This window comes from Triturus cristatus, chromosome 6, assembly GCF_964204655.1.
Source record: "Triturus cristatus chromosome 6, aTriCri1.1, whole genome shotgun sequence".
Taxonomy (NCBI): domain Eukaryota; kingdom Metazoa; phylum Chordata; class Amphibia; order Caudata; family Salamandridae; genus Triturus; species Triturus cristatus.
Genome location: NC_140589.1, coordinates 344,306,518 through 344,333,668, shown reverse-complemented (window position 1 = coordinate 344,333,668; position 27,151 = coordinate 344,306,518). Strand labels below are relative to the sequence as shown.

The 27,151-nt window shown below is 48.8% G+C and overlaps 1 protein-coding gene across 2 annotated transcripts in view; it reads right to left on the bottom strand.

The window, feature by feature from the left end:
• The window catches only part of ITGB1BP1 (integrin subunit beta 1 binding protein 1), a 192,341-nt gene that overhangs the window by 94,409 nt on the left and 70,781 nt on the right, over nucleotides 1–27,151 (bottom strand). Inside the window, exon 4 of one of the 2 annotated variants that reach the window (XM_085610728.1) lies at nucleotides 18,605–19,536. The exons of the other annotated variant lie outside the window; for it this stretch is intronic. Within the exon in view, the coding sequence (XP_085466854.1) occupies nucleotides 18,710–19,536 (827 nt within the window). The 3' untranslated portion in view covers nucleotides 18,605–18,709. Of the gene's footprint in view, nucleotides 1–18,604; nucleotides 19,537–27,151 lie in introns of those variants that run through there. 2 annotated transcript variants of the gene reach the window in all.

Sequence of the window (27,151 nt, the reverse complement as noted above, 5' to 3'; positions counted from 1 at the left end):
ACTGAATATTGTATATTCATTGCTTCATCCAGCGAAGCTTAAGAGTGGTCCATGATGGAAAAACACGATTCTACGACATCTCGCAAGACACCTGGGACTGGCTGGAAACCACGGGCCAGTTTTCAGGCCCTAGACTAACTGGCACGATGGACACCTGAAGGAATGAGGTGAGCGGTATGAGGATCTGTTGACAAAAATCCAAGAGGTGGAACCTCGACTTCTTGGCGGCGCCTGGTCGGGATCAAATCAGGTAGGAGAGGCAGGCAGTGGTTTGTGAGGCAGAGCGGCTGGCGGAGTCTGCAGAGATGATCAGTAAGGAGGGAACTCCTCCTCACTCTTTGGAGGATCAGAGCTCGTCAGCGACTTGTCTATCGAATGTGGTGTTGTTGCATATGCCTGATGTCAAGCCACAGACTTCTGATGGTATCGTATAATGACTGGAGTTCAGGTGCTTGTATTACAAACTATTGACAGAATTGCAATCCAGTGTCACTTTGGATTGATACGTGTGTATTTTTTGGATTGGTCATGGGGGTTTGCGCAACTGGCTTTGCATATATAGTCCAACACATGGCTATTACAGGTTATCTCAGTTGTCTGTAACTTCCTACGTACAGATGTGTGATGTTTGGGGATCATGTATTGGCATGCCCTGCTTGGCCTTCCACCCCCCTATGTTTATCCCTTCTACAGGGTATCAGTTGGCTTCACGGATAGTTTTTAAATACGTCAAAGTTTGGGCAGTGCCTCTTGTTTATGGGGGCCGCTCTGGTAAGGTTCCTCAGTTGCCATGTTGGTGATCCCCTTTTTTTCCCCTTTTAGTCAGAAAGGTTTCCTTGGGGGGAGTGGGCGAAGCCACAGTTCGTTGCCGACCCACACAACTGATTGCATGCAAAGGGCGGGTTACTTTTTATTTTTATATGATGTTGTGTCATGAATGATTACACAATACACACATGGAACATGAGGGGTCTCCGTACACCTTCTCGCAGACATGCAGTCTATTCATATCTTAAAAGACATAATGTGCACATTGCCCTGTTGCAAGAGACGTATTTAGATATTGTTGAAGCGGCCAGGCTTTAGAGGAAATGGAGAGGCAAGGTGTATGCTACCGATGACTTACTATTTGCACGAGGGGCCTTAATATGGGCTTGCCCAGGCACACCCTTCACAGTGGGGGAGGTACTGCTAGATAGAGATGGTAGATATGTGTTTTTGAAGGGCAGACTAGACGGACGTTATATATTGCTCAGTAATGTATACGCCCCCAATACAGACCTAGGTCAATTTCTTAGATTACTCTCCCAAATACTAGCTAAATGATGCAACATTCCGTAGCTGATTGGAGGGGATTTTAATAGTGTAATGGATACTGTATTAGATAGATCATTTCCCCACCTTAAAAACACAGCGGCCACAGCTAACTCTGCAGTATTAAGCAGTTGGGCCTATGGGTGGGATCTGGTGTATGTCTGGAGACATCGGAACCCCGTTGTGCGGGTATATTCCTTTTACTCAGTGCCCCATGATTTACACGTCCGGTTAGACAGATTCCTCAGCTCTCCTTCTCTACTCCCAAATGCAACAGGCTCAGATTATCGGGGTTGTACACATTTTGACCATAACCTACACTACATTACACTGGCATGGGAAAATGGGCCTCCTAACATCCCTATGTAGCGGCTACAGCCGTCGACACTGGAGGACCTGTTGTTTAAAGACAAGATAGGGTAGGCCCTTAGCAAATACTTTACACATAATACGGGGACGGCCTCCTTCAGCGTGGTGGAGTGGGCTGCTATGAAGGTTACAATACGTGGGAAATGTTTGGGGTGGGCTGCGGTTTGAAGAGACAAGTGGAATCGGAGTTGCTCGCTGTGGAAAGGGACTTATTACGTTTAGAATCTAGAGCAATTGGAGCTGCCCCGGACTCGGAACTGCTACTTGAAGCGCGTAAAAAAAACACCGAACTCCTGGAACGCCAGAGGTGTTTGAATTGCGCAACACACTCAGCAATAGTACAGGCTAAAAATGATCGATCTGGGGCTTTATTAGCCTGGTTGATCAAGCGGTACCAAACTACGAGCCTCATCACTTTACTCCAGTCTCAGGATGGCGGACTTAAATACACGCAGCACGAGATCCACAGGGAAATTACCTCGCACTTTACACACTATATAGATCTGCCTCGAGTGCCTCTGACACAGACATTCCTTCCTTTCTAGATGGTCTCACCTTCCCTACACTCGCATCAGAGCAGCGCAGGGAACTAGCTGCACCTCTTACGCTGGAGGAAGTAAAAGGCACGTTGCATGTGCTGTCCACTGGCAAGGTCCCAGGGCCAGATGGTCTCCCCCATGAGTTCTATAAGACTTATGCTGATCTGTTAGGTCCACAACTTTTGGGATTTTACACGGAAGCATTAGAGGGGGCTGCCCTTCCAGCCTCGTTGATAGAGGCCACTCTGATTACTCTTCCTAAACCAGATAGGGATCCCACAAGTACGAGTGCATACCGACCCCTAGAGCTGCTAAATGGAGATTACAGGATACTGACGGGAGTCCTGGTGGGTCGTTTGGCCCTGGTCACCCCACAACTGGTTCATCAGTATCAGAATGGCTTTGAACCCGACCCGCAACACCTCATTAAATATTAGTAGGCTTTTCCGGGTGATGCACGGGGCTGTAATGGCCTTGCCAGCTGCGGGCTGTTTGGTTTTGGACCTGGAAAAGGCCTTTGACATGGTAGAATGGCCTATATGTTTGCAGTGCTGCGACAATTTGAGTTTGGGCCCTACTTCCTAAGCTTAGTCATACTGTTATACAACACCCCCACCATACGAGTCCGTTTAGGGGCTTTATTCTCCAAGCCCATATCGATTGGGAGGGGACCTAGGCAAGGATGCCCCCTTTCCCCACTAATGTTTTCCCTGGTTATAGAGCCAACTGGCAGATCAATGGGGTATACAGTTGGGGGAAGAGAAGCATGCCGTTTCGCTATATACAAATGATATCTTGTTTTTTCTCAGGGACTTGCAGGCAATACCAGAGATCATACCCAACACACTAAAATTATTTGATAATGTGTCAGGACTGAGAGTAAATTGGGGGAAATCATGTTTATTTCCCTTCACTCCTGGCACAGGTGCCCCCAATTGATGGTGAACAGTGCATTGTGTTTCAATATTTAGGTATTCGTATTTACCACACTAACCGAGATCTTTTAGAAGGCAACCTATCCAGAGCAATCGCAGCATTAAGACCCCAGGTGGACTTCTGGAAAACGCTTAATCTCTCTGTTACAGGTAGGGTGGCGCTCAATAAAATGGTGGTGCTGCCCCAACTGCTATATTATTTTGTGAACCGCCCACTATATCTACCAGCATTATTTTTTCGTCCATTGGAGGGGATGATGAAGGACCTCATATGCAGCAATACTTGCTGTAGGGTGGCGCTTACTAAACTAGACTTACCCCAGACACAGGGTCGATTAGCCTTGCCCAATTTGGAACATTATTATTTGGAGTTCCCAAGTACAATGGGTGGCGAGGTGGCTAGGGAAGCTTAATCTTGAGGATACAGCGGAAGGCAGACCTCTGTAAACGCTAGATAGGCTCCTTTTTATATTTCATCCGTGCACTAGATTAAGTGCATCTCTTCCTTTAATGGTACAGATAGCCCAGAAATGCTTCCGTAGAGCATTATATCTTACCAGGTGTGCCATACCATAGGCGCCCACGATACGGATTCTGGGAATGCTGAAAGGAAGAGGCAGAGTCAGTACAACAGAACTTGCATTCTGGCAGGACGCTGACACACACACATTGGGTGACTTGCATGTGGAGGGTGCGTTAAGGCCGTTCCTCCATTTAACGTAAGAGGAAGGTGTCCCACCGGGGCAGTTCCTAAACCACACCTCCTGGATAGCTACATTGAGATGCTACTGGGTGATATCTCGCAAGAGCCCCCAAAGCACCTTCTGATGCAGTATATTCACGTACTGAGTACTGGGCGACACCTCATAAAATGGCATCGATTTTGGTATGCTGATGGTGAATCCCAGCAAGTGCAGGAGGGTCGAAGTAGTAGGAAGGTGGGAGATGACTTCCTGGGGCGAGCCCACCTTTAACAGCCAATCGCCGAGTTAAGGGAAGACTAGAACCCTGACCTCCTTAGAAGAGCTGCAACTATCACCATCACTTTCTTGAACACCCGAGGGTGTCGCTGGTAAAGGGAGCACAGCCAACTGAAAGTGCTCTTGGCCCACCGTGAACCGCAGATAACGTCTGTCGGCTGGCAGGAAGAGGATGTGGAACTATGCCTCCTGCAAATCCAATGCTACCATCCAGTCCCGCAGTGTAGGGCAGACAGAACTTGGGCGAGCGTAAGCATTTTAAACTGTTCTGTTTTCAAGAAGAGGTTCAGAAGGGACAGGTCTAAGATAGGAGGAAGTCCTCTGTCCTTCTTTGGCACCAGAAAGTAGCAGGAATAACCACCATAACCTACTTTTGATGCAGGCATCCTCTCTATGGCTACCTTTGCCAAGAGAGCCTCCACTTCTTGACAGAGCAAGGAGAGATGGCCCTCTGTCAGCCAATCGTAAGTGGGTGACATGGGTACCTGGGTAGTCACAAATGGGTGGGAGTAGCCCGTTTGGACGATATGGATGATCCAGCAGCCTGATGTCACTGACCGCCAGTGGGGCAGCTGATGGCGTATCCTGCCTCCAAATGGATGCCCATCATGATCGGAGGGCAAACTAAAGAGGCTTGGAGGTAGAAGCTGCCAGAGGAAGTGGGTGGTGGGCTGACTTGACTGCAGGCTGCCTATCTCATGTTGTCTATGGGACCCACGCTCTCGACCCCCAAAAGTCTGGGAAGCCTGTTCGCTGTGGTGGCTGGGAGGGAATGGGCGTGGCTGGAGACCCCTTCCATGGCCATGAAAGGGTTGAAAGGGGGATCTGAGTTGGCGAGGGTCCATAAGCAAGCCAAAGGACCTGTCCGTAGCTCTACCGTCCTTAAAGCGCTCCAGGGTTGAATCCATTTTCTCTCCAAAAGGGCAAGAGCCATGAAAGGGGACTGTCCATGAGGGCAGCATGGGCATCCTCTGAAAAGCCAGTTGTTCTCAGCCAGGTGCAGCACCACAATGCCACTGATGATTAAATCGCTTGGCCCAGTGAATGGGTTGTGTCGAGCACATACCTTATGGTGAACTTAGCTGCATCTCGAGTCCCAGCAATAGCCTGGTTGAGTATGGCTCGGGCCTACTCCGAGACCATAGGCAGCATTGCGCAACTGAGCCCATAGCACATGGGAATAACAGGCCAATAGGCACGCAGTGTTCACTGACCGCAGTACTAGGCTGGCGGAAGAAAACATTCTCTTGCCAAAGTTATCCAGCCTCTTGGCTACCATATACGGTGGAGTGGGAGGGAATGTGCAAGGATTAATCCTGCACATGGAGGCTTGGACCACCGAGTTCTCTGGGGGCAGAGGGGGTTGCTGGGTAAGGAAACTGGGGTCCCCAGGAGAAGGGTGAATGCAGAGGGCAATCATCCTATGCACAGGTGCCCCTTTGCAAGGCTTGGACCAGGCCCTGAGTAGGACATCTGTAAGTGCTTCATTGAAGGGGACTCTGTGTCAGAGTAAGGGATAAGTATGGGGGCGCTACCGGCACTGGAGTGGGTGCAGAGGAAAGTCTCGGTCTCGTTGGCAGTTCGCCTCCGGATCCAGCAAGTGATCCATGGGGCCGAACTGGCGGCGAGGATGAACCCACCGGCGTAGGTCTAGTAGGGGCACTTCCCGTGGGTCTTGAAGACACTCCAGAAGGGCCAGGCCGCCCAAATATGAAGCGCTTGGCCTCATAGAACTCCTTCAGCTGGGCAGGAGTCACTCCAGGGAAGCATGGAGCAGACCCGGGTTCAGGATTTGCCGACTTTCATGGCCTGGAGTGCCGACGCTCCTGATTCTCTTTGGAAAACTTGGCAAACGGTCCCGGCATCTTCCACGCGATACGGCCCTCAAGCGTCAGAGTCATCCGACGTCGGGTGGCAGGGAGCTTGAGGGAGGGGTCTCTCAGCACCTTAGGTTGCATGGCATGATAGTCCTTGCAGGTCTTAGAGTCGCGGTCCGGCTCCAAACACCAAGTGGGGGTCTGTCACCAACATTTACCTGTGACAGGCCCCACATGGTTTGAAATCAGTCGGTTTATTGGGCGACATGACCACCAGGAGAAAATTCTCAAAAAGGTTTGAGAAAACATTGAAAAAAGCCAGTTAAAAAGTGACTGGGGGGTAGCTCAGACCAGCTCAGTGATACCTGGCGGGGGAAGGGAAAAACTAACTTTAACATGCCCAGATAGCGCCAGTATAGGTACTGCGCAAATCACTTCCAGCGCGGACCCACTGACTAGAACAACACCCCCTACGGGAGTGCAGGGTACTGCTTGAAAATCTTCCCAATCCAGTCTAACGTCCAGGGGATATTCTAGGGTAAAGAATCTCAGGCTAGAAGTCTCTATTAGATGCACTCATTTACTTGTTGCTGGGCAACCACTTGGCTGGGCCTGCAGGTAAGCCTCAGGGTCAGCTGCTCTCACCACAAGTATTTACAAACCCTCATCGCAGGGACTCTCAGCCCCGCAATCAACGTTAAAGGCAGAGAAGACAAGGGCAATTGCCTGTTTGTGCCTGGTCGGGCCTACCACCAGAAATGTTTCCCTTTTTGCAAATTAACAACCTCCACCATATCCCATCTACAGCCACAAGCATACACTCAACAGAAAAACATACTTGTTTTTCGCACCAAACAAACTCAATTCACACTTCACTCACCCACCAAACACTACACAACTCCACAAAATAATCCTGTAAACCCTACTTGCACACATGGGCACTTTCACTCCCATACAAACCAAAGTTCTGCACTAACCCCCTAGTAAACCCACACATCTCCAATACACCTCTAACTCACATTGCAAATGCCCTTTCCACTTCAAACACTCTCCCTTTTCATACAAAATGCACCTCTATTACTCCAAACACAACCCACTCCAGTACCATCAACCTTTTACTCAACCATTTCTCATACTATTCAACCACAACTCCTCCTCCTTCTTTTACCCAAAACACACAACTAAACACTCCCTATACTACAATCCACCACAAGGACTACCTCTTCCACCTACCAAGTCTACCAACAACCCCAGTTCATCTTTTCTCACACTGCACATAAACTTTCCTCCAACACACATTCCCACCCCCTTTCCTTTTCAAGATCCTACTTTCCACCAGTTCTCTCCATTCAAATCCTACACACAAACTCAATACACTAACTCGCATATCACTACTCCACAAAAACAAAACTAAATACAAATGCAAGCACATCAAAACCTTCACATGCAATTAACTACTACAATGCCTCCCAAAATACAAACACACACTCACTTTGATGCAAACACAAGCAATACACAGCCTAAACCAACTTTAACACACAATTTTCAATCAATAAAAACGCCAAACACAAACTCCGCTAATACACAACAAAGCTCACTCACCCACCTTTTATCCATTGCACAATTTTGAGGTTTAAAACATGATCCTCATACTCCACCTCTTCACCTAACCCAAATTAACAACCTAACATATGTAAAAGACATAAATATCACACCACTCTTCATAACTCCACATTTCCTTAGCTATTACACAAGACTAAACTACAAAAACGACTTCACAGCCCACCATCTCACTCTCAGGGAGTACCCCCACTACCCACACAAACAGACCCAACAAAATGCCTTCTAAGCCTGTTGGATGAGCATAATGATATAGTCAAACAACACTATTGCTGTCCTGATCCAGTAAACATAATCACCAATAGTACACTTACCACAAGTTAAAACAACACTACTCACTCTTCCACAAAAAAAACTCATGCCACTTGCAAAACACATTCTTTACACTGCCTACTAATAAATGCTTGATCCCTTTCTAAAAACACGTACCACATCTTCGCCCTACTCATAGACACACAACCTGACTTACTCTTAATAACTGAATCATGGCTGGGGGATGGCATGACTCCAGTATTGCATGAAGCTGTTCCTCCAAGATAAAATCACATAAGAGTAAAGAAAAAGTGGACTGTCTGTTATATTTAAGAAAACAACAAATCTCGCCAAAGCGGAGGATGTTTTCATACAAGGTTGAGGGGCCCTCCTTACCAGATGCAACCCTACACCAACTTTCTCCAGTAACTCCTTCCTTTTTTTACAGATCACTACTATGTGATGGAATACTCCCAAATACATTTCTAGACACAGTTTTAAACCTTCTTGCACTATATTTCAATCTATGCATTCTTGGTGACCTAAACAAACAAATTACTTACCTTTGGTAATGATATATCTGTAAGAGACATAGATTAGTTATAGATTCCTTACATTGAGAATTACCCCCAGGCGTCAGATCGGATTCGGAGAATTTTTTCATCAGCAGTACTCCTGCGCGTCGAAAGGTGGCGTTGGTCGGCTCTGCGTTCGTCGTTGGCGTCGTGCTCGCTGGGATGACATCGCGGTACCTACTTAGGCGCCGCCCTCGCACGCCGGCCTCAGTTCTTTTACAGGACATTCCACACCAGAAGAGCAGAGCCATGCAAGACACTGACCACTGGTGCACAAAACTGGGGCCCTGAAAGTGATTCCCTGACCCTAGAAGTCAGTTCACAGAACGGGGAGTATGGGTGGGGCAGTAAGGAATCCATAACTAATCTATGTCTCTTACAGATATATCGTTACCGAAGGTAGGTAATGTGTTCATATGCAAGAGACAATTAGTTATAGATTCCTTACCTTTAGAAAAAATACCCCAGCAATACCAACACCGGAGGTAGGTCTGCAAACCAAGTTCACACCAGAAAGTCCTGGAGAACAGAACAGCCAAAGAAGCCGTCTCTTCGGACTTGGCTATCCAGGCAGTAGTGTTTTGTGAACGTGTGCAGAGATGGCCACGTAGCTGCCTGACAGATGTCATTGAGGAGGACACCCCGTCCCAAACCAGTGGTAGTTGCCGTTGCCTTGGTGGAATGGGCACGCAATCCCACTGGAAGATTCTTCTTTGCCAAAGAGTAGCAAGCTTTAATGCACAAAACAACCCACCTAGAGATGGTCCGTTTGTGCACGGCCCGACCTATTTTTGAGCCCACGTAGCCAACAAAGAGCTGGTTATCCACCCAGAAATGCTTGGTGCGATCCAAATAAAATGAAAGCACCTCTCTTCCACCTTAGAATGATGCGGAGGCGGAAAGAAGGAGGGCAAAGTGATAGTTTGACCAATGTGGAAAGAAGTAACCACTTTGGGAAGAAAAGAGGGACGAGTTCAAAGGACAACCTTGTCCGGATGAACCGGCAGAAAAGGAGGTTTTGAAGAAAGAGCCTGGAGCTCACTCACCCTGCGAGCAGAGGTGATGGCACCTAGAAAGGCAGCATTTAAAGTGAGACGTCTGAAAGGACAGTTATGTAGTGACTCAAAGGGAGTACACATAAGATAAGTAAGAACCAAGTTCAAGTCCCACTGAGGCATTACGAATAGAACAGGAGGAAAAAGATGGGTAATGCTCTTAAGAAAGTGATTTACAACAGGGTACTTGAAAAGAGAAGACTGATCAGGAAGCCTAATAAAGGCTGAAATGGCTGAGAGATAGCCCTTAAGAGTGCCCAGAGCAGACCCCTGCTGGGCCACAGAAAGGAGGAACAAGCGATTCTCGGAGGGGCAGAAAGGGGATCCACAGCCTTTGCTGCACACCATGCCACAAATGTGTTCCATCTGCAGGCGTATACCATCTAATTGAAGGGATGCCTGGCTGCCAAGATAACATCACAGACTTCGGGAGGAAGGTTGAAGGCTGTCAACTGTCGCCGCTCAATCTCTACGCAAGGAGGTAGAGTCTGGACAGGTTCAGGTAGATGACCGTCCCATGCTGCTGCAGCAGAAGATCCTCTTGAAGAGGCAGTCTGATTGGAGGATAGATGGCCATGTGTAACAGCTCGAGATATCAGACTCTTCGTACCCAATCCAGAGCCACAAGAATGACTTTAGCCCGGTCGTGCTTGATCTTCTTCAGCACTCTGGGCAAAAGTGCATATGAGCAGCCTTTGCACAGATGTCACAATTCAGTAAATATAACTACATACTTTCCGACTTCCAAACAGGATTCTTCCCGGGAAGAGGCATCAAATCTGCCCTAATTACCATCTGGTATGACCTTACAACCACAGTAGACTACAATGGGGTTGCTGCACTGCTTCTCTTGGATCTTTCAGTTGCATTCGACACAGGCCAAAAACAAAAGAAAGAAGGCACAGAGGGTACAGCTCTCAATTGGATCACATCCTATCTACAAAATAGAACAAATGTCATCCATACTCCTCTTTTCTCATCCAAACCGTACAGCATCAAAGCAGGAGTACATTTAGGCTCTATTATCCTACTAATGCTTTTTAACATCTGCAAGAAGTATGGGCCTTGATCAATGAATTTCAGTTCAACTATTAGAACTATGTAGATAACACAGAAATCGTTCCTCACCCGGAAAACCCCAAAGACACTGGAAGCAACAAACTCTTCAGCAGCCTCTGAGCCGTCGATCTGTAGATGACATGCAGATACCTCAAATTGAGTGTGTCCAAAACAGAAATACTTAGCTGTTGTGATTGGAAAAATGATGATACACCTTGCGCCTGGCCTGATGATCTAGGACCACCACCTAAAGTACACAAGGGGGTAAGAAACCTTGGAATTGCAGTGGACACCAAGATATTGTTGTGTAGTTCCTACCAGTCTGTAGGATTTGTACATTTGTTGGACAACATAATCTTTGGGCGAGGCTCTTAGACTGATTACGGGCAACCCCACAGGATATGTAGGTCTATAGACCACTTAGTTCACAGTGCCACCATAAGCCCTCTTAACTTTACCAGGGAGCGAGTAGTTTCTGGCAACCACTGAACATGACAACCTTGACCCCTCACGGATCGTGAAAATAGATCACAACCTTTCGCTCATTCACTGGTGCTTACTCGTGCTCCGAGAAATATACATAGAATACAAAGTGGGATGTTTTCAAAATATTGCTTGAACCAACGGTATTCTGGTATAGAATACATGTGCTGCGATAATCAGTAGACAGAAGCAGTGGAAAGTGATTACAAGCACCAAAAGCATAAATAGTAGATACAGTTCTACCAAGGGGCTAAAACAGAGTATATATGCAGGCATATACACAAGGCAATAATCTGGCATACTCCTACTATGCAAAACCCTACTCTAAGTGTACCTTGGGTGTGTGTAGGTGTGAAGCCAAGAATCCTCCCAAGGGATAATCCAACCCCATTACCTGGCGGGAGAGAATGTAAGAGCCCATCTTGGTCACGTACTGGACACCCCCTCACGGAGATGTTAGACCGCTGTGTGGTGAAGTCTCAACATGCAGGGACCCTCAGTGTCAGCTGAAGTGCCTCCTCTGATAATCTATCCGGATGCTCATTATTTATACTAGAAAGCAGCCTTACAATGTAAGTGTAGATTAGCGCTGTTATGGATATATAGATAGCACTGTCTCCCCGTGGGTGAAGATAGAACGACATTTGTACCAAGGACGTGAAGAGGCCTTGTACATGATGTTCGAGGCATCGTGATAATGTTGTGCAAAGCTAGCTGTGAGAAACTAACCCAACAACAAAGTGGAAGGGAGTGGCAGGGACAGGGCAAACAATAAGGATAGAAGAGGGGGTGGGAGAGATGGGGCGGGGTAGAGAAGGCCTGCAAACACAAGCACTGTTAAGGAGCACCTGACTAAAAATAAAAGACAAAGGGCTAGATGTACGGCCATTTGCATGCGCAAAATTGGTCACAAATTGATATGCCCATGCAAAAATGGCTGTACGCATTGTAGGATATGCACTCCCTATAAAAATGTACGCTGCGCCTGAATAGCGAGTCGCAAAAAAGCGACAGCTTTTTGCGTATACTAAATCACGTGTTGCAAATTGCGACTAGCAATATAATATGTAAGGAGTAGTCGCAAATTGCGACTAAGCTCAAAACAGGCCATTTGCGCATGCTAATTACCACTAACCTGAAACAGGTGGTAACAAGTCCCAAACTATAACAAGCATTGGCATAGCCAATAGGTCTCGCTTTTGGGACCTTATAAGTATTTAGTTATGCAACTGTTGTGTGTGTGTTATTGTGTGTGTGGTTGTGTGTGTGTGGTTGGTTGTGGTTGTAGTGTGTGTGTGGTTGTGTGTGCTTGCGGTTGTGTGTGCTTGCGGTTGTGGGTGTGTGTGTGTGGTTGTGGGTGTGTGTGTGGGTGTGTGTGTGTGTGTGTGGTTGTGTGTGTGTGGTTGTGTGTGTGTGATTGTGTGCATGTGTGTTGTGTGTGTTGTTTGTGTGTGTTTGTGTGTGTGGTTGTGGGTGTGTGCTTGTGGTTGTGTGTGTGGTTGTGTGTGTGTGTTTGTGGTTGTTTGTGTAGTTGTGGGTGTGTGTGTGTGTGTGTGTGTGTGGTTGTGGGTGTGTGGTTGTGGGTGTGGTTGTGTGTGTGTGGTTGTGGGTGTGTGTGGTGGTGTGTGTGGTTGTGGGTGTGGGTGTAGGAGTGGTTGTGTGTGTGTGGTTGTGTGTGTGTGGGTGTGTGTGGGCGGTTGTGGTTGGTTGTGGTTCTTAGTGGATGTGTGTGTGCTTGTGGGTTGTGTGTGTAGTTGTGGTTGTGTGTGAGTAGTTGTGTGTGTGTGTGTGTGTGGGCGTGTGGTTGTGTGTGTGTGTGGTTGTGGTTGTGTGTGTGCTTGTGGTTGTGAGTGTGTGCTTGTGGTTGTGTGTGTGGTTGTGTGTGTGTGGTTCTGTGTGTGTGTGGTTGTGAGTGGTTGTATGTGTGGTTGTGTGTGTAGTTGTGGGTGTGTTGGAATGTGTGGCTGTGGTTGTGTGTGAGAGTGGTTGTAGTTGTGTTTGTGGTTTTGTGTGTGTGTGTGTTTGTGTGTGTGTTTGTGTGTAGTTGTGGTTGTGTGTGTGGTTATGGTTGTGTGGTTCTGAGTGTGGTTGTGTGTGTGGTTGTGTGTGTGTTTGTGGGTTGTGGTTGTGTGTGTGTGTGTTATTGTGTGTGTGGTTGTGTGTGGTAGCTTGTGGTTGTGTGTGTGTGTGGTTAAAGTTTTAGTCACTACTCAAAATGAAATCCATTTTATCAGCGTTGCCAGTGCTCCTTTATATTTAATGTCCTAAATGAAACACAATGTTATAAGCATCAAAGGACTGGCCGAGAAGGGAGGGGGGAATGCGAGGAGCAGAGGAGCCAGAATAAAACTGACGAAAAGGAGCCAGAATGAAAGCGATGAAAAGGGAGGAGGGAGATGCGAGCAGAGCATCAAAGGGCTGGGCAAGAAGGGAGGGGGGGAATGCAAGGAGCAGAGGGGAATGCGAGGAGCCAGAATGAAACTAACGAAAAGGAGCCAGAATGAAAGGGACGAAAAGGGAGGAGGGAGATGCGAGCAGAGCATCAAAGGGCTGGGCGAAAAGGGAGGGGTAAATGCTAGGAGCAGAGGAGCCACAATGAAACTGACGAACAGGGAGGAGGGAGATGCGAGCAGAGCATCAAAGGGCTGGGCGAGAAGGGAGGGGGGAATGCGGGGAGCAGCTGTACACGTGCACGCCATCGTGCACTCAAGCTTGTAGCCAGCAAAACCATGTGGGTAGCACTTTGAAAACTCACCTAATAATGTCTCTCCGAGCAGCGCATGCGCGCTGACTCAGCGAGACCTATAAACAGTCCCAAAATGCACCAGACCTGTTCCAAAATGGCTGCCCTGTATGTGATAGCGAGTAGGATGCGGATACTTGCTGCTCTGCAGAGGAGGAGGAGACAGGAGAGGATTTTCAGAGTCAGGCTGACATTTTATGAGAAGACGGAGAAAGAGATATATGAACAGTACAGGCTGAGTAGCACTGTCATCGTAGATCTCATAGACACCCTGAAGCCACATTTGGTAAGCAGAACTCAGTGCAGCAATGAGATCCCAACACATGTTCAGATGTTGTGCTCCCTCCACCTATTGGCAACTGGTACCTATCAAGACGTAATTGCAGAGGCTGGAGGTGCGTCACAGAGTGCTCTTTCACATTTCTCCCACAATTTCCTAGATGCCCTGCTCCGCCAAATCGATCAACACATCTATCTGCCAATGAATGTTGAGGAACTTGAAAATACCAAAATGCAATTTTATAGAACAGCAAGGTCATAGGGTGCATAGATGGGACTCATGTGCCATATGTCCACCATTACGCATAGAATATATATTCCGTAATAGGAAAAGCACACATTCGCTAAACATCCAAGTTGTCTGTGACACAAACCACATCATCACAGACATTGTAGCCAAATTTCCAGGTAGCACACATGACTCATACATCTTCAAGCACAGTGGCTTATACCAGAAATTAGAAAGAGGTGACTTTAATGAAAGATACCCACTAGGTAATGAATCCCCACACCCACAGTGACATGTATTTGCACAAAAATGTCTGTCTGCTTGTTGTCTCAAATTCTTACATCTCCTTGCAGGTGACAGTGCATAAGCCCTGCGTACCTGGCTACTCACACCGTACCTGTCTCCCTACAATGCACATGATAGGCGAAACTACAGGGCACATAGACAGACCAGGTCAGTCATCAAGTGCACATTTGGTATACTCAAATCAAGATTCAGGTGTCTACACAATAGTGGCAGGACCTTGCAGTATATGCCTGAGACAGTCTGCAAAATTGTGGCAAGCTGTGCCATACTCCATAACGTACGAGTTACTTACCTTCGGTAACGATGTATCAGGTAGAGACGATTCTTTTGCTGTGCTGCTTTACTACCGGTTATCATGCCGTCGGTTTACTTATGAACATTATGAATAATTGGTCCAACAATGGATTCTCTATCAATTTGATTGAATACTGTGTGCAACACGCAACGTAATATTAACAAGAGATCTTGCCTTCACTTTTAAATTTGGGGACGTGCTATTACACACCAAATGTGCGATACGACATTATGATTTGGGTTTCCCCTGATTCTACGAATAAGGAATAAAATGACTTGCGTTGCCTACTGTTTGCCCTGAAGAAGTTCCTGTGTCTTAGGAACGAAACGCGTTGGCTGTCTATTCTCTTTAATAAACACGAAGATAAAGAAAAAATCTTTGGAATATACATCAATTTGGACTTTGTTATCTGAGTGCACCTTCCTTTGTGATAAAAAAAGAGATGATTCTAGCCGCAGATTTCTTAATGTAGAATTATCCCCAGGCGTGAGACTGCACCCGGCAAATCTTCTTTGCCCAAGCATCTCGGCGTGCCGGGGGGGGGGGGGCGCAGTACCACGCAACTCCGCCCTGACGTCGTCTGCAGGCGTGACGTCAGCGAGGTTACATAAGCCCCACCCCGGCGCGCTGACATCAGTTTTCTTCGGAGAACTTTTCCACGCCACAACGCGGAGCCATCAAAAACAAAACTGTGGAGAGTATGGGAACAGTGTGCGAAAAATCAGTGAAACAGAAAAGAGAGAAACGAAAGGTGAGGAACAGCACCAGTTGGAAAAGTGCCAAGCACGAAGGTACAAAAAGCCATAGCGGTGAAATCCATAGCAGTGAAAGAGCAGATCACCGCTCTGAGGTTCACCTTTGCAAGCTAAGGCGACATCCTCCCTGGATGCAGAAGCATGTGAAAAACGCCATAGCAGAAGAGAGAGAGAGGCTGCTAACACAATCCACAGCAGTGAAGGACAAGAAGCCTGGAACAAAGGAATAACAGAAATTCACCCCCAGACGACACCATCAAGGAGGACCGTATCCCCCAAAGGAGCGAAAAGGCCGAGGTACAGGCAAAAACAAACCCAACTTAGAGGACTGCGAGGGAATCAGAAACCCCAAGCAAGTAAAACGGAGAAGAGTAAAAGCAGGTCCCTACACTGGAGAAAAAAGCAGGGTGGAGGGATGCAGAAGCACACATGAACCAATCGACCATGTATCATAAGGGAAGGGGTGGAACAATCAAGCAGAACGAAGTATCCTGTCCGGCAGAAGCGAAGCGGACACCCACAGAAGACAAGCCACCCGGAGGGAGGCAAGTGCAGAAAACCAAACAGAAGGTCCTCGCAGAACGGGGAGGAAGGGCGGGCAATGAAGGAATCCGCAGCTAGAATCGTCTCAACCAGATACATCGTTACCGATAGAGACGTTACCGATAGAGACTTCTAGCCGCAGATTCCTTAACGTAGAATAGATACCCTAGCCATACCCAGAGGGGAGGAGGGCCTACAAGAGAACCTCCCCAGTAGGACGAAACACAGGGCCCCAGCAGGGGACGTGCCACGGGGACAAGAAGGGCGGCCCAGCCCCCACCAAGCAGAAGGAAGCAAGAACAAGGCGACGGGAAGACCAGGAGACCCCAAGCCCATTCAAGGTACAACAGCCACAAACTCTCGAAGGGACAGACGGCCGCAGAGGAGCACCCAGGAGGAAAGAACGACCCCAACTCCAGGGAGAAGAGGCAGAACCGGAGGCAGAGCCTGCCGTAGGAAAACACACAGCGACAGAGGACAGCTGAACAGGCATCAGCCGCAAGGAAGCAGGCAAGGCAGGAATGGCTCCACAGGCAAGAAACGCAGGCTTAAGAAGAAAGGCACAGGTGCGCAAAGCCCCAGCAGAACAAGAGGCAGGGGAACAAGGTAGCACAACAAGGGCCACGGCGGTGGACCAGAACAAGCAGGCATGCACAGCAGGCATCTGACAGCACCATGGAGCAGTGCACCCAGAACAAGGCAGGCGCAGGCCGAGGGCAGAGGCCAGGTAAATTCAGAACAACCCCCAAAGGAGGATCGTTCAATAGACACACACCGACCCACGAAGAGAAGTGGGACCAGCCATAAGGGAAAAAGGGAGAGACACGGAGGACGGACCCAAGCCGTCAACCAGAACACAGGAAAGCCAGGAGAAACCCAGCCTGCCTGGAACACCAGAAAGAGGACCAGGCCAAAACGCCAGACAGGATGGCGGAAACGCCACAACACGACACCGTAGACAGCATGCCAAACTGGTCGAGCAATGTAGTGAACACCGAGAATGACAGAACCCGGAGCAGCGCAAGCTGCGCCCGGACAAGATACAAGAGACCGCACCAGCGGTATACAGTGATGCCATGAAAGGTAGGGAACCCGGAAAAGGGGGCAACCATACCTTCCCAGCACAGGACAGAGCTATGCAATAGCTACAAGTACCCCATATAAGGTATGATACGTCACAATAAAATATGGGAACACCTCTTAGGGAAAAGCACACAGCAGAGGACCAGAACATAAAGGTAGGGTATGATACGTCCCAAGAAAACATGGGAACACCTCTTAGGGAAAAAATACCGCAGTAGAGGACAAGAACATAAAGGACCTGCAGATACAACCACAGACGGCTTGCCAATCAGCCAAACAAAAAACACACAGAAGGCCCAACGTGAGGACACATACGGGTGTACCAACAACCAAAGAACCACAAAAGTCAAAGGGGCTGTACCAGCAGCCAACAGCACAAAGGGGTCAACCTAAGAACCCTGAAGGCACGCCAAGTTTACGGAGGGGGGGGAGGGGCCGGCGACGCCGTGGAAGGCCCCGCACGTGGCAAGGGATCCGCGGATGTCCCAGGAAGAGGAGGAGGGGCCAAGGAAGCCTGCAGAGCCGCAGCATAGGCCTACATTTGGGCCCTGGTCGCCCCGACGCCGGGAAACGGCGGGTAGGGTGGCGAAGAATGAGGCTGCATGTCCCGCGGAGAACCCACGCCCTCCGAAGAGCAGGGACAAGGCCTCGGGGACAAGCTATAAGACTTACCGACGGGCAAGCGACGCCCTAGGGGCCCCGGTGAAGGGCAATGTCTGAATCGGAAGCGGCGATTCTTGGACCCTTCCGCGGGGGATGGACGCGGAGACGACACCGATCTGGACAACCGGGCTGAAAGGAGCTTCATCCGGCGCTCCCGCCGGGACTTAGGCTTCAGATGCTGGCAAGCGTCGCAGTCTGTGGAATCATGGTGCTCGCCCAAATACCACATGCAAATAGGATGAGGGTCCGTCACCGACATCTGACGCGCACAAGACGAGCACGCCTTAAAGCCCGAAGGCATTCGCACACTGTCCCACAATGCAAAGCGTGAAAAGAAGGCCTGAAAACAGGTCAGGGACACAATCCGGATCCGTATTGCAAGTGGAAAAGAAGGAAACTGACGCGCAGTGATGCTGGGGCAAAGAAAGTTTTCCGGTTCCAGTCTCACGCCTGGGGATAATTCTACGTTAAGGAATCTGTGGCTAGTAGTCTCTATCAGCTATTGCATGCAGGTGTGGCCTGCCCATGGAGTTGTTAGATACAGACTTGGGGATGAAGAGCCTGGACTCCATAGCCCACCAACCAAGCGAGGGAAGCTCAGCAGCAGAGGGGAGAAGGCGCAGGGACCACATAGCCAGACATTACTTTTCAAGGTATGTCATTAACATACACAAATATGCACAATATACTACACACGAGAGAGTCAAACTGTGTATTGCTATTTGCCTTTATTTTAAGGTCATATTAATTTAGACTATGGGCCAACATGTCCATCTCAGACAACTTTGACAACACAAATTATAAATGCAAAGTGGTTACATTTTGCCCCTATGTCCTGCATGTGTGAATCTGGCACTTGGGAGCATAGATTGCCGGCTGCTGCTTCTCCGCTGGGTTAGGGCATCAGCAGTGGTAACACTGCTGCAGCTGGACACTTCACTGTCAGCAGTGTCTGGGCCTCCTCCGATAGCTGCCATGCAAGTTTGAATAGCCTCCACAGAAGCAGTGATTTGTTGTAGGCCCCTTGCTACATCGCCACTGTAGTGGCCCATTTCAACCTGCAGGGCCAGGGTGCGCTTACTGTGCAAGGTTGTGGCCGTTGCCAGCCGACCAATTGCCCTGGTCATGGAGTGCATTTCATGTGACCGGCTGCGCTCCATCCTCCTGTTCTGTGCTCTGTCCTCTTTCAGCTCTGTGCACAGCTGCACAATAGCTTCAGTCATGGCATCAAATTTGCCCTCAATACGGGACTGATTGTCAGACAATTGTTGTGTGGTTTTTTCAAATCCCCTGCTTAGCTTCATATTCATCACCCTAATATGTTTCTGTTTCAGGTGCTGAACCTTTAGCATTGATTCCTCAAGGCCAGCAAAAGGAGACGGATTAACTGCAATGGTGTTGGCAGGAGCGTGCCTACAGGATTGAAGCAGCCTTCGTGATCGCTGGGTCAAACGGTGTACCCTGCCCCTTGTGCCCAGAGTGCGACGTGGTGTTGCTTGCTGCTGTGGTGCTGTTGAATCAGGCACTTGCGCACTCCCCAATGACATGGAACAACCTGCGTCGTACTGCCCTTCATCCATCTGGCCCTGCTCCTGCTCATGATCTGTGTCATCCTCTCTTGGTTCTCCTCCCAAAGATGTATCTATGTTGCAAAAAGGAAAATAAAGGAAACGTTTTGAGTCACTATTTCTATGGTGGTACTATGTTCACAACACGTCGGTCCCTAACAGCAATGTTTGTGTCACCTACTACATTTCCCATGATGCACCAACTGTGACTTTTTTATCGTGTAAATGCAGTATAGCCTGTGTGTGGGGCATGCATGTGGGGTGCTGGCTTGAGTGTGACATAATATGGCATTTATTTATCACTTACCTGGGGGTGGTGGAGGTTGGGATGTGTCCAGGAATCCAATTCACACTACTGCCTCTGGCTCTAGGGTAGCTTCCACCATTGCCTCTGCTGTGGAGGCTTCCGGGAAGCTGGATGGGCCACCTCCAGTTTGTTGGGCATCATGAAGCCGTGAAGCCACCCTCTCCTTTGCCCTGGAACGATTGACCTGTCAGCTACACCGAGGGCATTCACATGCAGCTGCATGTCACGTCATATTTTTCTTTTGTCAGATTCTGGCACGGTATGGGAAATCTAGGAACAAAAAGCTGCTTATGACTGTTGCAGCAATCCTCGATGATTATGTAAATTTGTTTTTCTGAAAACTTCAGTTTGCGAAGCCTCTTTTCCCTTCTTTGTGACTTGTCTGGCTGGCCATCTTGCTGGGCTTTCTCTCTCTTTGGGTATCAGTGTTGTACTGAGCTGCTGCACCTTGCCATGTACTTGTAATTTAGATCAGGATTCTCCAGGGACACCACTTCCTGGTTTGGGGTCCTTTTGATCTACCAGGAATTGATTTTTCTTCAATTTTTATTTACAGTCAATATTTGCCGATGCAAAATGCATGCTTTAAACGCATACGCTAATTGCACATGCAAAATACATGTTTTCTACTGCTTACGCCATCTGCGAGCGTTTAGAGTGTCGCAATTTGTGACTCGCAATTATGCGTTGCTAGACACTTGCGAGTCGCTACTCGTGGTAGTGGTTGTGTTGGTACATTGAATTTAGTGAGTTGCAATTTGCGAGTCGCAATTTGGCGCTAACTGCGACTCACTAAAACTTGCGGTCGTATATCTGCCCCAAAGTACCTGTACAAGCAGAGGCCAGTGGAAGGACATTGGCTGCAGACACAAGAAACTGTACTTGGTCCAAGCTCCATGGACGACAGAACAAAGGAAGAATAGAAGAAAAAGTGGAAGCAGAAGGAGGCCATGACCAATGAAAGCAATGAAATGAGAGCGACTTGAGAGCCAACCGGTGGTAAGTATAGGGCGAGTTCTCAGCCTGTTTTAAAGGTTTTTTTCTCATTTACAATAGCTTTCGTTGACATCGCATGTGTGCTGTTGGCGGATCCTAAAAAAACATGGGTGTAACATCTTTCTCTGTCTAAATATGGAAATCATTTCCACAAACATTAGAACCACGGACACACTTCTCACCTTCAAAAAATTTCTCAAAAGCTTGCCCTTCCCTATATGACCAACACACTTTAGTATAGATAAAATGCCAACGTATACAGATAAGACTTTATTTAAGTGGGGAAAAACAAAGTGTTGTATCCTGGCAACATGCATGCTTATGGTATCCTAGTGATGTCTGAGTCTTCCATTGTTCTGGAAGCTTGGTCAGAGCTGGGACAGTTGCTGCCAGGAGAGGTGTGTTCAGGGGTTGTTCCTACTTGCTTAATAAATCCTCTTACAACCCTCAAGATTGTGACCTGCTTCTTAAAATTGGCGATGAGGATGGGATGTGTAACGAGGCATCAAGCCCGGACCGGGAAAACAGCCTACGGTTATGGTCTGACTGTGTGAACACACCCCTCTTTACCTCCAGCAGCCCGAAGCACCAATCCGGACACCGGACTTCAGAAGTACACCAGGCATTGAAGATCCTTGTTTCTTTAACTGGGATGAACTTGTCTCCAGCCACGCCCCCTTTGATGACGCCAACGAAGGAAGGTGTTCAAATCGCGGAAGTATCGAGAGAGGAGTGTGCGTGAGTACGGATGAAGAGGAGAGAGAGACGCGAGCACCCGGAGAGGAGAGAGCGGAGAACGACGGAAAGGACGAGAGAGCAGCCCCCAGAACGAGGACACAGACGGCGGAGCCAGGAGGCCAACGGCTCGGTGATTCGCCCTGCCACGTTTCCAGAGAAGCGTGGCACCAGCAGGTACGGGCTGGTATCTCGAGTTGGGCGGGCAGGCAGAAAGTAACTAAACCCTAGGAACCTCATTTCCCGGTACCCGTTCCCTCACTTCCACGACACTTAGGATAGGGAAAAAGTCACGGTGTAACTCCTCACTTCCCCCCTCCCCTCACTATTGTATACAACCTGAGCACTAGACTGAAACGGTCTCCCTTCTCTTTTACACGCACCGTGGGGACCGGAGTTCTGCCCCCTTCCAAGGAGAACACGGCATCCTGGACCGGAGAATAAGAGGAAAGAAGACCCCCACCACACAGGCGGACACAGAAACAGTGGACGATTCCCCTCTCCCCTTCTACAGACCCAACCTGTACAAGAAAAGAGTGTACCGAGCAATAAAAATATCCTCAGTCTCTATCCCTGCCTCTGAGCCTTTGTCCATCCCGCGACAAGTGGTGGAGAATGCAGGTACCATAGAAGACATCTGTAAATCAAAGATGGATGAATTGTTACAGCATATTATAAAGGGCCAAGAACAGCTGGGATGAGTGGTGGAGCAGCAATTGACGTCCGCCCAAGCCGACAGAGAAACCTTCAAAACCACCATCGCTGCCCAACTAGATGGCTTACAAACCTTGATAAGGGACCCGGTGGCCGGAACACCCCAAAGCACCCGACCGACCCATCTAGGTCCTTCGGGGGTTTCGTTGCAGAAATATGTAGCTGGCGAAGATCCAGACGCTTTTCTACTTAACTTCGAAAGGGCCGCCTTGGCATGTGGCTGGCCAGTAGAAAAATGGCAGTTTTTCTTGGCCCCATTGCTCACCAGCGAGGCCCAGGCAGCCTATCAAGTTGCCAACGCCACAAGAAACGTGCCATATACCACCATCAAAGCCATCATACTTGACCATATGGGACTTGACGCCGAAGCGTATAGGGTACGATTTAGAAAGGAGAGGGGGATGCCAGGGGAGAACCCCAAGACCCTGTTCTTCCGCCTCAAAATGGCCGCGGATAAATGGCTAACTCCTGCCTCCAGCACAAAAGAAGAAATCATGGACAAGATTTATTTGGAGCAGTATCTAGAGTCTCTGCCCTTTACCACGCAAAAATGGTTGCGACAACATCCCAAATTAACCATCACCCAAGCCATCGAAATGGCATCCTCATATGCTCGGGCACAACCATGCTCAACCGCTTGGGAACCCGATAAGTCGGGCAAACCTTTTCCCGGGAAACTAGAAAGGAAACCCCGCCCACACGGAGAAAACATCCCTCTGAGGCCCTTGAGACCTGAAGCCCTCACCTTCAAAGGACCTCAATGTTTTGAATGTGGGACTTAGGGACACATTGCCCGATTATGTCCCCACCGGAGAAACCTGGAAGAACCCATGGAGGTGGGCTACCTCCCCAAGGCAGTCATGTACACGGCGGAACTGGGAAGCTCATTCTACGTAAGTGTGAGGGTGAATGGGTCAGCAATCCGGGCCCTCTTAGATTCAGGATGCCGACAGTCAGTAATTCGGGGTGAGTTGGTGGAAAAGAACCAAGTCGTGCCCAACTCCCTAGTTAACATCAAATGCGTACATGGAGACGTAAAGCCGTACCCTGTCGCGTGTATCAGTCTAGAGATCCCTGGGGGAAGACAATACGTAGTGAAGCTGGGAGTTCTAGATACCCTGCCAGAAGAATTAATAATAGGGACCGACAATCCCACTTTTCTGGAGCTCTTTTCACGTTCCACACATACACCACCCCAAGACAACACCACTAAAAAAAGGGGTGTAGCCAGCCCTGCCTATATCACTCCTGAACCATGGGTAGGGGATAAAAACTTTAGATTCTCCCAAGCCAACGACAGCACCCTTTATAACGCCTGGGAACAGGCCCACGCCACTCAAGGAGACCCCGTTACCAAGTTTCCACGCTTTGTTATTCAAAACGGGTTGTTATATAGACAAGGGAACTTGGAAGACCCCCTACAACTGTTGGTTCCTCTCTCCTTCAGACACCAAATCATGTTTTATTCCCATTCCCATCTGCTAGCGGGGCACTTCGGTAGCGAAAAAACGACCCAAAATGTCTTAAGACACTTTTACTGGCCCGGAATCTACAAGGATATAAAAATCCATCGTTCCACGTGTGGAGTCTGTCAGAAAAAGAACTTGCACCGCCCGCCAAGAGTCCCTTTGCAACCACTGCCCATCATAGGAACCCCCTTTGAGAGGGTAGGCTTAGATCTAATAGGACCCCTACCTAAAACCAAAAGAGGGAACCAGTATGCCCTAGTGATAGTGGACTATGCCACTAGATTCCCGGAAGCCTTTCCCTTGAGGGTCCCCACCTCCAGAGTAATCGCAGAAAAAATAATCGAACTCTTTTCCCGGGTGGGTTTTCCAAAAGAAATTTTAACGGATCAAGGGTCCCCTTTTGTGTCCCGCCTCATGAAAGAAGTATGTCAGTTGGTGGACCTACGGCAGATAAGGACGTCGGTTTATCACCCCCAAACTGACGGTCTCGTTGAACGCTACAACGGGACCCTCAAGACGACGATGAAGAAAATGTTGTCCGTGAGCGGGAAGGAGTGGGATACCATATTACCCTTGGCCCTGTATGTCATCAGAGGACAGACGCAGAGCAGCCTGGGGTGTTCGGCGTTTGAGATGCTGTATGGGGGCCAACCCCGAACTCTATTCGAAATGACCAAAGAAGCATGGGAGAAAGAGGAGGGAGAAAGCCAGGGACTATTAGAATATACCCAAGACCTGAAAAACAAACTAGGGAAGTTGCGGGACCTGGCCTACGTCAACTTAGAAGAAAGCCAAATACGCTAAAAACATTTCTACGACAAAGGGAAAAAATTGCGAAAATTGGAAGTAGATGACTGGGCCTTAGTGCTCCTCCCTTCAGCAACCCGAAGATTCCAAACGGAGTGGATGGGGCCGTATAAAGTCATCTCCACCATTGGGAAAACCAGTTACAGGTTACAAGTCTCCCCTAGAAAGACACAGGTGTACCATATTAACCTGTTGAAGAAATGGATCGGCCCTCCACCCCAAAAGGTACAACTCTCACTACGTACAAGTGTCCCCCCTCTCTCTACGTTGGAGTGTTTGGTCGTAAATGAAGACCTAATGCAACAAGAGAAAGAGACCTTACACCAGACCCTCATCCCGTTTTCTCCTTTGTTTTCTGATGTTCCTGGGAAAACGACCTTGATTGAACACCGAATCGACACAGACCCAGACGCCGTGGTAAAAAAACGCCCGTATCGGATCCCAGCAGCCAAAAGACCCGCTATACAGAAGGAGGTACACGAGATGTTACGCCTTGGAATAATTAGGCCATCGAGGAGTGAATGGTCGTCACCGATCGTGATGGTTCAAAAGCCCGACGGCAGTACGAGGTTCTGCATGGACTTCAAGGCCTTGAACCAAGTGTCGTCCTTTGATGCATACCCGATTCCACGGATCGATGAACTTATCGAACAACTCGGGGAAGCAAAGTACATCAGCACCCTAGACTTGACCAAAGGCTATTGGCAAGTACCGCTACGAGAAGAAGATCGCAAGAAAACGGCCTTTGCGACTCCCGACGGGTTGTTCGAATTCAATGTCTTACCTTTTGGCCTGCATGGAGCCCCCGCGACGTTCCAAAGGCTCATGAACGAAGTCCTACGAGAATATGCCTCATTCACCTCAGCTTACCTGGACGACATCATCGTTTTTAGTCCCAGCTGGGAACAACACCTATTACACCTAACTCTGGTACTACAAGCCTTACAGAAAGCAGGCTTACACGTCAATGCAAAAAAATCTAGAGTGGGCTATCAGAAGGTTAAATACTTGGGATATCTCCTGGGACACGGTGTCATTGAACCCCAAATAGAAAAAGTTAGAGCCATCTCCGAGACTCCTTTTCCCGCCAACAAAAAAGAGATGAGAGCATTCTTGGGGCTTATAGGGTATTATAGGAGATTTATTCCCTCATTTTCCGAGATCGCTGCACCATTGACTGACACTCTAAAAAAAGACTATAACACACATGGTTTTCATGCTCCGTCCCCATCCATGTGGAAAGCCTTCTCCTCCCTGAAAGGGATCATCACCACCAACCCTGTCTTGGCCTCCCGCGACTATAATAGGCCTTTCATTCTACACACTGACGCTTCTGACTATGGGGTGGGGGCGGTGTTGTCCCAAACCTCAGAACACGGTATTGAACACCCTATCCTGTATATTAGCAGGAAACTCTTCCCTAGAGAGGTGAAGTACGCCACAATAGAGAAAGAATGCCTGGCAATCAAATGGGCCGTTGACAAGTTAAGATATTATCAGGAGGGCCACCCATTCACCCTTTACACGGATCATGCCCCCCTGCAATGGATGAGCCGGAATATGTCCCACAATCCCCGGGTTTTGAGATGGTTCTTGGCCCTTCAACCTTTCTCCTTTACTGTACACCACCGTAAAGGTACGGAGAACAGTAGCGCTGACTTTCTCTCACGTCACCCTCTCCCCGATCGGGAGAATCCAGGGGGGGTGGTGTGTAACGAGGAATCAAGCCCGGACCGGGAAAACAGCCTACGGTTACGGTCTGAATGTGTGAACACTCCCCTCTCTCCTCTTTACCTCCAGCAGCCCGAAGCACCAATCCGGACACCGGACTTCAGAAGTACAGCAGGCATTGAAGATCCCTGTTTCTTTAACTGGGATGAACTTGTCTCCAGCCACACCCCCTTTGATGACGCCGATGAAGGAAGGTGTTCAAATCGTGGAAGTATCGAGAGAGGAGTGTGCGTGAGTACGGATGAAGAGGAGAGAGAGACGCGAGCACCCGGAGAGGAGAGAGCGGAGAACGACGGAAAGGACGAGAGAGCAGCCCCCAGAACGAGGACACAGACGGCGGAGCCAGGAGGCCAACGGCTCGGTGATTTGCCCTGCCACGTTTCCGGAGAAGCGTGGCACCAGCAGGTACGGGCTCGTATCTCGAGTTGGGCGGGCAGGCAGAAAGTAACTAAACCCTATGAACCTCATTTCCCGGTACCCGTTCCCTCACTTCCACGACACTTAGGATAGGGAAAAAGTCACGGGGTACCTCCTCACTTCCCCCCTCCCCTCACTATTGTATACAACCTGAGCACTAGACTGAAACGGTCTCCCTTCTCTTTTACACGCACCGTGTGGACCGGAGTTCTGCCCCCTTCCAAGGAGAACACGGCATCCTGGACCGGAGAATAAGAGGAAAGAAGACCCCCACCAAACGGGCGGACACAGAAACAGAGGACGATTCCCCTCTCCCCTTCTACAGACCCAACCTGTACAAGAAAAGAGTGTACCGAGCAATAAAAACATCCTCAGTCTCTATCCCTGCCTCTGAGCCTTTGTCCATCCCGCGACAGGATGCTGATGGGCATTAAGAAGCTGTGGAACATTAACCCCTGACTGAGCCGGATTATTAAACTGCGTTAATTGGAGTGGATCCGTCCATGCTATTTG